The sequence below is a fragment of the Panthera uncia genome (assembly GCF_023721935.1).
Source record: "Panthera uncia isolate 11264 chromosome D3 unlocalized genomic scaffold, Puncia_PCG_1.0 HiC_scaffold_8, whole genome shotgun sequence".
Taxonomy (NCBI): Eukaryota; Metazoa; Chordata; class Mammalia; order Carnivora; family Felidae; genus Panthera; species Panthera uncia.
The window spans coordinates 63574839-63586821 of record NW_026057586.1 but is presented as its reverse complement, the minus strand read 5'-3'; the positions used below and the strand labels follow the sequence as shown (position 1 = coordinate 63586821).

General features: G+C 44.6%; 1 protein-coding gene across 1 annotated transcript in view; it reads left to right on the top strand.

Annotated features, from left to right (window-relative positions):
- The window catches only part of PI4KA (phosphatidylinositol 4-kinase alpha), a 113497-nt gene that overhangs the window by 27896 nt on the left and 73618 nt on the right, over positions 1–11983 (top strand). The window contains exons 8-17 of the mRNA XM_049619722.1: positions 2132–2280; positions 3925–3990; positions 4556–4652; positions 6281–6472; positions 6990–7090; positions 7945–8074; positions 9063–9195; positions 10456–10551; positions 10918–11101; positions 11554–11657. Of these exons, the coding sequence (XP_049475679.1) occupies positions 2132–2280; positions 3925–3990; positions 4556–4652; positions 6281–6472; positions 6990–7090; positions 7945–8074; positions 9063–9195; positions 10456–10551; positions 10918–11101; positions 11554–11657 (1252 nt within the window). The remainder of the gene's footprint in view (positions 1–2131; positions 2281–3924; positions 3991–4555; positions 4653–6280; positions 6473–6989; positions 7091–7944; positions 8075–9062; positions 9196–10455; positions 10552–10917; positions 11102–11553; positions 11658–11983) is intronic.

Below are 11983 nucleotides of genomic sequence, written 5' to 3'. Positions count from 1 at the left end.
TTTTTTTTTTTTTTTAACGTTTATTCATTTTTTGAGACAGAGAGAGACAGAGCATGAACGGGGGAGGGTCAGAGAGAGGGAGACACAGAATCTGAAACAGGCTCCAGGCTCTGAGCTGTCAGCACGGAGCCTGACGCGGGGCTCAAACTCACGGACCGCGAGATCATGACCTGAGCCGAAGTCGGCCGCTTAACCGACTGAGCCACCCAGGCGCCCCTAAAGATTTTATTTTTAAGTAATCTCTATACACAATGTGGGGCTCGAACTCACAACCCTGAGGTCAAGAGCCTCATGCTCTACTGAGTGAGCCGGCCAGGGTGCCCTGACTCTGATTTTTCTTACATTTTGTCTCTCTTCTCTTTCCAGGCCCTCTTCCACTTCCACAGAGCTGTGAGAATTTTTTTAAAGAGTTCTTTCTTTTTCTTTCTTTCTTTCTTTCTTTCTTTCTTTCTTTCTTTCTTTCATGAATTAATTTATTTTGAGAGAGACAGAGACAGTGTGAGTAGGGGAGGGGGAGAGAGAGAGGGAAACAGGGCACTGTCAGCAGGGAGTCCAACGTGAGGCTCAAACTCACCAACTGTGAGATTATGACCTGAGCTGAAACCAAGAGTTGGACATTTAACCAACTGAGCCAACCGTCTAGCCATCCAGGCACCCTATGAGTTATTTCTTTTTATTTATTTATTTATTTTATTTTGTTTTGTTTTGTTTTATTTTATTTTTTTTAAAGCACAAATCTGATCATCTCTCTCTCTTTCTCTCTCTTTTTTTTAATATTTGCTTATTTTTGAGAGGGACAGAGAGAGCATGAGCAGGGGAGGGGGAATGGGAGAGAGAGAGGGAGATACAGAATCTGAAGCAGGCTCCAGGCTCTGAGCCGTCAGTGCAGAGCCCAACATGGAGCCCAAACTCACAAACTGTGAGATCATGACCTGAGCTGAAGTCAGACGCTTAACCAACTGAGCCACCCAGGTGCCCCAATCTGATCATTTCATTTCCAGCTTAAAAACTTTCAATGACTCCTTCCCCTCCCCTTGCATAAATCCTAAACCCTTGATCCTTGGCTGTGCAGTTCCTGTCTTCTGCCTCCATCTCTGCCCACCACACACTGGCTAGCTCAGCCACACAGGACTTAGTCCTTATTTCATAGCATCTATATGGGAAATGCCCTCTGATCACAAACTTCTTACCTTATTTATTATTATTGTTGTTGTTATTATTATTATTATTTAAAAAATAAACTTGTATATGGGGCATCTGGGTGGCTTGGTCAGTCGAGTATCCAACTTCGGCTCAGGTCATGATCTTACGGTTTACACACATTTATAATGGAATATTATTCAGCCTTAAGAAAGGAGATTTTGCTGTTTGTAACAACGTGGATGAACCTGGAGGACATTATGCTAAATCAAATAAGCCAAACATGGAGAGAAAATAAAAGAAAATAAACAGCATGATTTCACTTACATGTGGACACTTTATTCATAAGTGTTCAATGATTGACTTTATTTTTCTGATTTTGAAACATCTAATAATATGCATTTTTGTCCTAATTTTGGTGGTAAAATACGTTGGGGTCCTGTGGACCTCAAATGTTTGCATCTGTCAACCTTTAAAAAGATGTAATTTTTTTCTTCCTACATTAAGTTATATTGTCTGTGTTGAAAATACTAGGATGTGATTATATCTGAGCTTTGACCTGAAACACCCCCCCAAGAGGGGTGGCATCACTCTCCAAGTGTTTGAAATCTGGCCTTTACCGCCTACCGCCCCCCACCTTTTTTTTTTGAGAGAGAGGGTGCAAGTGAGCGAAAGGCAGAAAGAGAGTTAGGGAGGAGAGAAAGAGAAAGAAGCGGCCTCACCTGAAGCGGAGCTCAAGCTTACCTGATGTGGGACTTGAACTCATGAACTGTGAGAGATGACCTGAGCTGAAGTCAGATGCTTAACTAACTGAGCCACCCGGGTGCCCTCCAGCCTTTACTTCTTAATTAAAAAACAAAGGATTGGAGTATAAACAAAAGCAAACTGTACACTTTTGTTGGTTATTGAGGAGTCAGCTTGATCAGCTTGAGGAAGTATTCTGGTGGTTTGTTAATGTGACTGATTTTCTGGTTCTCCTCCCCTCTGCCAGTATCTTGCTTACCTGATGGGAGTGCCCTGGAGCCTGATCACTACTTCTCCACCATCAGTTCCAGCTTTTCAGTTTCTCCTCTTTTCAATGGCATCACCTATAAGGAATTCAGTATTCCACTAGAAATGCTTCGAGAACTCTTAAACTTGGTAAGGAAAGCTTTGGTGGAACAAGAGATCCTGTGTACATCTAGCAGTAAAATTGCTAGTGGTGTTGGCCTGTGTTTTTTTTTTTTGTTTTTTTTTTAAGAAAAACTAGGAGATTTTCAGTATTTCAGAACACCTGTTAGAAGTCGTAAATTTTCGATTAAGGAAGGAAGGAGAGTAGTATTCGTGGAGTCATTTGTGTGCTATATTGTTACTGAATCCTTGCAGCACTTGTGTGGGAAAGGCAGCCATTCATCCACATTTTAGAGGTAAGGCAGTCAGTGCCAAATACATCAAGGAACCATAGGCAAAGGGCAGAGATAGGGCTCAGCCCAGGGAGTCTGATCCCCAGTCTAGTTCCTATTACACCTGACTCCATCCCATGCGCTGCTCTTTTTAGATCAGTACAAAACCTAAATTTTTCATATTTGGGTACCTAGGAATGACCGCTGAAGTGAAGTCAGAGAAGACATTGGTGCCATTGTCCCAGTCCCAAAATAGATGGGTCTTTGATCCAGGGACTCTGAAGGTGTTATGATTGAGCTGGGTTGCTTCGAAATAGATTCAAGTGGGTAGGTAGGGGTGGAGATGTTATCAGGGACAGACCCTAAAGATGGGATTTTCTGTTTTGGAAAGAATGAGAGGGAACAAGGACGATACTTTTGAAAGCACGAAGCATGTGCCAGAGAGAGCAGCCATCTCCTTTAGTGTGGCGTGTGAACAGAAGTCACTCAAAAAGGATGGCTTTAGGCTGAAGATGTAGGAGGACATTAAAGCATTGGCAATAATTACTGAGGATAGAGCCACAATGAATTACTAGTTACATGTCCCAAATGGAACATGGCCTGGGTGGCCTTCTCAGATGATCAAGTGGCTTTCAAGTATCATGTCAAAAATCCCAACTGAAGGCTGCATGTTTCAGACTCTTCATAGAGGAAATTATTTTTTCCAGTATATTTTAACTTCTCAAGGTTAGCTTTTCTTCTAGGCAATTTTTCATTTCTTCTCCTGGAATGTTGTTTATCAATGTGCATTAAAAAAAATCAACTTCTTTAAGTACTACCGTGGGGGTGGCAGGCTGTTTTTATCCAGATGTTCCGCGGTTGACAGAATGGTTCCTTTCTGTACTAAGTGCTGGTACAGAGACCGGGTAGAAATAATATCTTCTGTTAGAATGTATGCTGTACTCTGAGTACCTAGGCAGCTTCAGATGAGCCAGTGCACGAGGCCTGTGGGAAGAGGCAGAGTCATCAGGGCTGAGGACCATCTGTGAAGGTGTCCCTGATGTCTGGGAGAAGGTTTGGGTAAATTGTTAGTGATGCCGAGTCTGAACACTTTCACATTCTGGAAATGGAAATCTAATGTCAGCAAATTTGAGGGAGTTGGTTCCTTTCCTGTTTTTATGTTATTCCCAATCAAGGGCAAGAAAACACATCCAAGTGATGGCAGAATTAAGGACATTTTGTGTGTGTAGTTTGATGTGGAGCTATAATGAGTATATTGCTGGCCAGTCATTTCCATCCCATTTTTCACGCTCGTTCTGTGGATTTATCTGTCAGCATGATTTGTTCTTTAGTTGAAGGAGCTGCCATTCCTGTCTCTCACTGTGTTCATCAGGTGCCTCATGCGATCCTATTTCCCTAATAGGTGAAGAAGATTGTCGAGGAGCCTGTTCTCAAGTCCTTGGATGCAGTTGTAGCCAGCGTGATAGAGGTACGTCCCTTTTGAGGGCGCCACCCTGAGGTCAGCCTGACATGAACTTGTGCATGGAGAAAACAGGAAGGGTGTTTTTTTGGGGGGGGCGGGGGGTATAGGGCGGGTGGCTGGAGAGACAGGCTTGTCGGTGAGTTTCCAGCTTAGTCCCCATAATGGCAATGCAGCTGCCACCCGAGAGCTTGCTCTGTGCCGGTTCTTTTTAATAGATCATCTCACAGCGGTCTGGTGGCCCTTTGATTGTCTTTCTCTTCATTTCCCATAAGACGACCAAAGATAGTGAGCATTCAGCCCAGAAGGGTGGTTCGCCCTTCTGGGATGCAGGGAGCAGCCCCCCATAGGCATCTCTGGATAGCTTGAGTTTATCTATTGTTTTCCTCTGGCCGATGCTCGAGAGTGTGAGGAGAATAATTCAAGTGTTCCAAGTGGTGAATCATGATAAACGGTCGTTCTGTCTCTCTAATGCTACATCAGGGGTATAATACCCATGCCTCTCCCTGGAAGGCAAAGGGAGGTCCAGGGGAGAGTTTCTGTAGCATGGTCATGTGCCTCTGCTCCCTCACAGGCCAATCCTAGTGCTGATCTCTACTACACCACATTCAGCGACCCTCTCTACGTGGCCATGTTCAAGATGCTACGTGACACTCTGTACTACATGAAAGGTAAAGGTGGTTTGTGCCCACGTGTGACAATGATGACACTAGGTTCCAGGCCACTGCCGCAGGTCTGTGCTTCCTTTCTGCTGGGGCCACTTAAAAACACATAGGTAACATGTCACATTACTGAGATTTGAAGAAAAAAGCAAGTAAGAAAAAAAACCTTTCATAATCCTGTGCCCCTTTTACCATCCATGACAGCTTCTTTGGTGGATTTATTTCCTCAGGAGCTTTCCTGACATGGCCATATTGTAGTGTCCTGATCACCTGAATATGTATATAATTCAACGTGTCTATTTCAGATATCTTAAAAAGTTAAAAAATAAGAAAATGAGGCACTTATAATCTTGTAACTCAGAGAAAAAGTGTCTTAATAGTTTAGCATGTGCACACACACAAGTTTAGCCCTTCCTTCCAGTTACCCTTTAGTACATTTTTAAAACATGTTTTCTGCATTCTTCTCTTATGTTACAGAGCACTTTTTGTCAATATAAGTTTTTCTTTTTTGAGTTTATTTATTTGAGAGAGAGAGTACAAGAGGGGGAAAGACAGGAAGAGAATCTCAAGAAGGCTCCACACTGTCAGTGCAGAGCCCAATGCAGGGCTCGAACTCATGAACCTTGAGATCATGACCTGAGCCGAAGTCTGGCACTTAACTGACTGAGCCACCCAGGCACCCCTCAACATAAGTTTTGATCAGTGTGTAATATTCAGTCAAGCAGATGTACTGTAATCTAGTTAGCTGTTTTCCTAATTCAATTTTAAGAGCTCCTGGGATTGAGTCTGGCTGGGGCCCCAGCGAATGTTAAGTTCACAAATGAGGGTGCAGGGGACTGGGCTCAGCCTGACCCCCAGGAACCCCGAGTCTTCTCTCCCCACCTGAGCTGCATGTTGCCAGCTTCCTTGGCTCTTCTGACTTGTGGCCATCACAGAGGTTCTTCTGATTTTTCAGGCCCCAAGGATGAGAGTTTGAAGAAGCTGTGAACTCTGGGTACCCCAAAGATCCAGCCCTGTAGCCAGGGAATTCTCTTCTTCAGACTGCAACCAGTTTTTGCACTTAGCTGATAGCCAACAACCTTCTTGTAAAAAAAAGAATTGGGGCACCTGGGTGGCTCAGTCACTGAGTGTCCAACTCTTAGTTTCGGCTTGGGTCATGATCTCATGGTTCCTGAGATCAAGCCCCACATTGGGCTTTGTGCTGACAGCCCAGAGCCTGCTTGGGATTCTCTCTCTCCCTCTCTCTCTGCCCCTCCCCAACTTGCTCTGTCTCTCAAAATTAAATAAATAAACTTAAAATCACCAAAGTATTTCTTATTGTTAGTTGGACCAGTGTCTGTGATGATACATGCCAGTTTCTGTGTTTCATACATATGGGTTTTAGTATATTGACTGCTTAAAACACAACATGGCTCTCACTTCCCTGGGAAATGGTCGTTTTCTTTGAGTGCCAGGTGGCATGTGTGCCAAGAGGCAGCACAGCCTATTCAAGCTCTTCCCACTGGGCACTCTTGAAACCAAAGGAGCCAGTGGCAGACCTACTCCTCTTGGGTATCTGTTAGAGAAGGACCATAGAGCTGCTGCCTGAATTTTGGTGGTTTTGTTTCCACCTGCAATGCCTGCTCTCTTTCCCACAGACCTCCCAACCTCCTTTGTGAAGGAGATCCATGATTTTGTGCTGGAGCAGTTCAACACGAGCCAGGGGGAGCTTCAGAAGATTCTGCATGATGCAGACCGGATCCACAATGAGCTGAGCCCCCTCAAGCTGCGTTGCCAGGCAAATGCTGCCTGTGTGGACCTCATGGTCTGGGCTGTGAAGGATGAGCAAGGTAAGCATTGGCGTCTGCTGTGCCCCAGATGTCTGGTGTCTTGTCCCACAGTTTAGGAAACTGGACATGGGAGGAGGTGATGGGCAAGGCCACAGGGCCTGTGTGTTCTTTCCACTGCTTCCTGCTGGTTTTTGAGGCTTTTATATGAAGTGGGAGCTCCGTGCTGGAGGAAAAGGTGCTTGTCTAGGGTGAACAGCAGAATGGGAAGCACGTAGCAGACTGTGGATGGCTGCCACGCGCAGAGCACTGAGGACAAGAGGCTCAAGGTCAGCAGAGAGGAGAGAGCAGTCACATACAATGCAGGATGGTGTTTTCACAACAACAGAAAAGGAACAGAGATGAGTTTTCAGTTAAGGATGCCTGCCTGTAAATACTTCTTGGTGTAACCACTTATTATTAATAAAGCCTGCACAAAGTATGCCTCTGGGCTTTTAGTTATGTGATTAATTGGTGAACATGTATTTTGTAAAATTTACCTTTGCTAATTGTCCACACCCTCCTCTGATTTTGAATTTAGGTGCAGAAAATCTTTGCATCAAGCTGTCTGAGAAGCTGCAGTCTAAGACATCCAGCAAAGTCATCATTGCCCATTTGCCCTTGCTTATCTGCTGTCTGCAGGTCAGTCTCACTGACACTGGAGAAGCTTCGATCCCATCAACAAAGCTTTCTTGTTACATCATTCAGGCTCTGATTAGCATACCAGCAGCAGAGTCTGAGCTGTTGTCTTTTTTTTTTTTTTAATGTTTATTTGTTTATTTTGAGAGAAAGAGGGTGAGTGGGGGAGGGGCAGAGAGAGAGGGAGGAATCCCAAGCAGGCTCTGTGCTGTGATGAGCCCAACATGGGGCTCAGTCCCACAAACCATGAGATCATGACCTGAGCCAAAATCAAGAATCAGATGCTTAACCAATTGAGCCACCTATGCACCCTTGAGCTGTTGTTGTCTTTAGGAACTTGAACTAGAGCCTGCTATGGACACAGTTCACCAATGAGTGGGAGTCACTGCTCACAGTGTGCCAGGGATTTCTGTCATTTCCAGGCACAACTGAGTACTTCTTTGTGAAGAGGCTGCCCTGTGTCTACTGGGCCATTCCCAAGGTCGCAGGCGAAGTGTTGAAGACATCTCCTGAGGTCTACAGTGCCAGCTCTGCTCTCTTATCTTGCTGAAATACAAACCCCAGTAACTCTGAATTTGCCGTTGTTCAAAAATCATACTGTATACCCTTTCTCCCCTAAATTTGTTTCCAAAAGAAATTGACACACTTTAGCAATATATCTCCCTTTAGGCTGAGCAGAGTCTAGACCCTCCTTTTTTTCTGTCTTGTTTTGCCCCATGGCCAAAGTGGCCTTGGGAGATTTGACCTTGGAAGTTTCTGGTCAAACTTGTGTATCTGAAGCATTCAGCATCTCACTGCTTGGACCTGCTCAGCCGGCCACAACCTGGGTTGTGTGACAGGTTGATGGTGTGTTACAGGGTCTGGGCCGCCTGTGTGAGAGGTTCCCAGTGGTGGTACATTCGGTGACACCGTCTCTGCGGGACTTCCTGGTTGTTCCATCCCCCGTGCTGGTGAAGCTCTATAAGTGCCACAGTCAATACCACACAGGTAATGGATGGCTGTACCCAAAGCTATCTCTCCAGTCCCTATGCGCCATGTGCTCTTGAGGCTCCAAGAAAAGATCCACATGACCTTGTGTGCAAGCCCACCATCATTTTATGACTGAGAGGTTGTGGCTGGGCTGCAACCCTGCACTGTACTTTGGCTCATTCCTTCTTCACGCCTTTCTTCATGGCTTTCCCTACATGACCCCCTCCAGGCTTCAGTTCTTTCCTTCCTCCACCCTCCCCTTGCATATACTCCTATGACTGAGGGGTTTTAGCTCTCTCTGTCACTGAGGCAGTATAAAGCATGAATCCAATGTGTCCCAGACACTGGGCCAGGAACTGTCCATGCTCCATCTCAGCTAGTCCCTATCCCTGCCTTGTGAGTGTATTTTCATGTTTCTATAACAATGGCACAGGTTCAGAGCAAATCTGGTCACCTGTAACCATTAGCATTCATTAACACCTGCTGGGGCTCTAATGTATTGCTTATCCCACCCAGTCCTGTGCAGGTGGATGCTTTATTCTCTCCCTTCAGATGAAGAAACCCAGTCTTCAGCAGGTGAAAGACTTTTCCCTGGACCCCGGGACAAGTAGGGGTCTCTGTGGCTCTAAGGCTCCTGCTCTCACACTCACCCCCTACCCTTACCGGTTTTGCACGTTAGCTAGATAACCTTTGGTGATAGGGCATGTCTCACCCTCGGGGCTGGGTGCCTGTGGGTGCTCATCAGGACTTTTGAACTGTTTCTTAAGAAATTGCTGTGTTACATATTTATCACTTTGCAACTTAAATATTTTTCCCTTTGTTTAAACATGTTTGTTTCATCTTTTCTCTTCTCACTTTTGTTTCTGAAATGTTTGTTCAAATCATTTTAGAGGGGTTGCTTTTATAAGCTAAAAATCATCAGCATATTATTTTGATTTTGAATTATGGAAAAGGGGATGGGAAATGACAGGCTTAACTAGATACATACTTGAATTTTTACATTTAGTTGCTGGTAATGATATAAAAATCAGTGTAACCAACGAGCATTCTGAGTCAACCCTGAATGTCATGTCGGGAAAGAAGAGCCAACCCTCCATGTATGAGCAGCTCCGGGACATTGCCATTGACAACATCTGCAGGTGGGAGACCAGCCAGAGGGAAGGGTGACCTGGGGAGGAAGGAAACAAGTTTTAGATACAGTTATTAAAAAATAAGAAACATTTGTAATTTTTTTTTTTTAATTTTTTTTTCAACGTTTTTTATTTATTTTTGGGACAGAGAGAGACAGAGCATGAACGGGGGAGGGGCAGAGAGAGAGGGAGACACAGAATCGGAAACAGGCTCCAGGCTCCGAGCCATCAGCCCAGAGCCTGACGCGGGGCTCGAACTCACGGACTGCGAGATCGTGACCTGGCTGAAGTCGGACGCTTAACCGACTGCGCCACCCAGGCGCCCCAGATTTATAATTTTTTAAAGCTTGTTTCTGATTATTTAAACCTATAGCTGATTTAAAAAGAGGGATTATTTCATATTAAAAAAATAAAGCTTCTTTTCTTTTCCTGATCACAAACGTAATTAAAAACAGAAAATTTATAGAATGTATAGAAAAGTAGAAGGAAAGGAATTATCCATCAGCCTGCCATCCAGAGTAACAATAGATTGTCACGTTTCTTCTTTTTTTCTTCTGTGTAATTTTTAGTATAAGAAATGCGGTTTATATGATCACGTGACCTTGCTGCCCAGGCTCCTGCTATGTGAACTCTTGCTCTCCGAACTCAGGAACCACACATATTCTGATTTATGTGAAAATATATCTTTCCATCTGAATTCTGGCTCCTTGCTGTCGGAAGCCCAATTGAGAGAATGTGGTGGCCCCTTTCTATCAGACACATGCTCTTCTCTGCCTGTGTCCTCAGAGCCAAACAGATGCAGAGAGTGAGAGATGCCTGAAAAGATGTTGTGTCCTTACGGGCTTTTAAAAGTTCCCCTTTTCTTTAGAAAATAAGCATTTCTCCATACTATTAAAACCTTGATATAATATTTAACATTCCCTCAGCTGTCCTGGGACCATCTGTCTTGAATTAGTTACTGTGACTTTTGTTAAGGAACAGTGCTGGAAATTTTAAATTGGGATTAGGGTGAGTGTAACATTCTGAAGGAAACTGTTCTGGTCAAATAATGAAGTTACTGTTTCCGACTGAGATATTTATCAAGTGGGCAAAATCTGCAGCAATTCTTTGAATTCATTCTATGTAATGACTTTCATTCAGATTTCTGGGGAAAAAATGCTCAGAGCAGTTCTTTAAACTCTGTAGACCTGACAAAGGGGAAAAAGCAAACACAAAACACTCATCTGTTGTTCTGATACCCAGTGCTGTGTGGGTTTCCTTATGTCCCAGGTGCCTGAAAGCTGGCTTGACTGTGGACCCAGTGATCGTGGAGGCCTTCCTGGCCAGCCTCTCCAACCGGCTCTACATCTCCCAGGAGAGTGACAAGTACGTCCCATCCCTGAGAGGGCAGCCAGGTGTTCCCTGCAGGCCTACCTGGGGAGCCACCCGGTGTCTTGCATGTTTGTGCTCTTTCTTGCAGTCTGGAGTTGTGCATCAGATCTGTCCCAGGATTTAAGTTCAAACCTACCGTAGAGTATCAATCCTGGACCACTGTTTGGGAGCAGAGAAAGATGTCTGTCTTACTGCCCAGTGCCAGGGACTTTATGTTTCTTCTGGTAGTTAACAATTCCAGGCTGCCACTGTCAGATGACTGTGGTAACGTTTGTTCCTGTTAGCTGTAGCTTGTGAAGCTTCTGGGTTTCGTTTCCCAGAAGACTGTTCTGAGAATGCCTCTGTTCTTCCCTCCCATAGAGACGCTCACTTGATTCCTGACCACACCATCCGAGCCTTGGGACACATTGCGGTGGCCCTGAGGGACACCCCAAAGGTCATGGAACCAATTCTGCAGATCCTGCAACAGAAATTCTGCCAGCCCCCTTCCCCCCTTGACGTTCTCATCATCGACCAGCTAGGCTGCCTGGTTATCACCGGAAACGTAAGGCAGGACCTGCTGTGAAACCCACTACCCTATGCAAGCTTTGTTACACTCCTTTGACTATCAGGAATGTTAAAATAGATTAAATTTACCCTGTAGAATTAAATGCTCACAACTGTCTTGACATTGAACAGGGAGATTTTTTCCAAGTAAAAGAGAATAGTATCATGGTTCCATAAGAGCTAGGGATAAAAGAGGTTTCTTTAAACTTATTTCATGCTGATGTTAATAACATGTAATAGGATTTACATTGAAACCATCTCCCTTTTAGCCTTTGAGGTTTGCCTAAAACTTTAGGAATGGATGCCCTTGATGGTCTTTCAGGGCCTTATTATGGTCCATGCATGATTCCAGAAGCTTTCCCTCTGAATGATGGGGCCTTTTCCATGTATCAAGGAGTGCTTTCATGGAGAAGTCATGACATGGTTTAACTGTCCCTCACTCTCTTCCAGCAATACATTTATCAGGAAGTGTGGAATCTCTTCCAGCAGATTAGTGTGAAGGCCAGCTCTGTCGTGTACTCAGCTACTAAAGATTACAAGGATCATGGCTATAGGTAACTCTCTAGACCTCATTGTCACTTAGATCATGACAGTTTTTAGCCGTCTTTGAAAGTGTGAAGTTTGGGGATTTATTTTTTGAATAAACTTTTCTTCCTACAAAAGCATTATGTGCTTCAAATTAGTGCATTCACAACCAGGAGGGGAAGACCCCATGCGACTGCCATCTGGAGCTGACCATGTCAGTGTCATTACCCCAAACCCTCTGTGACTCCAGACAGGCTCATAGTGTCCACCCAGCTTACCCACTTTTTTATGTAACAGCACATAAGCCATGCCATTAACGTTCCTCCATGTGCCTGTCATCTTTAATGGCTGTGTA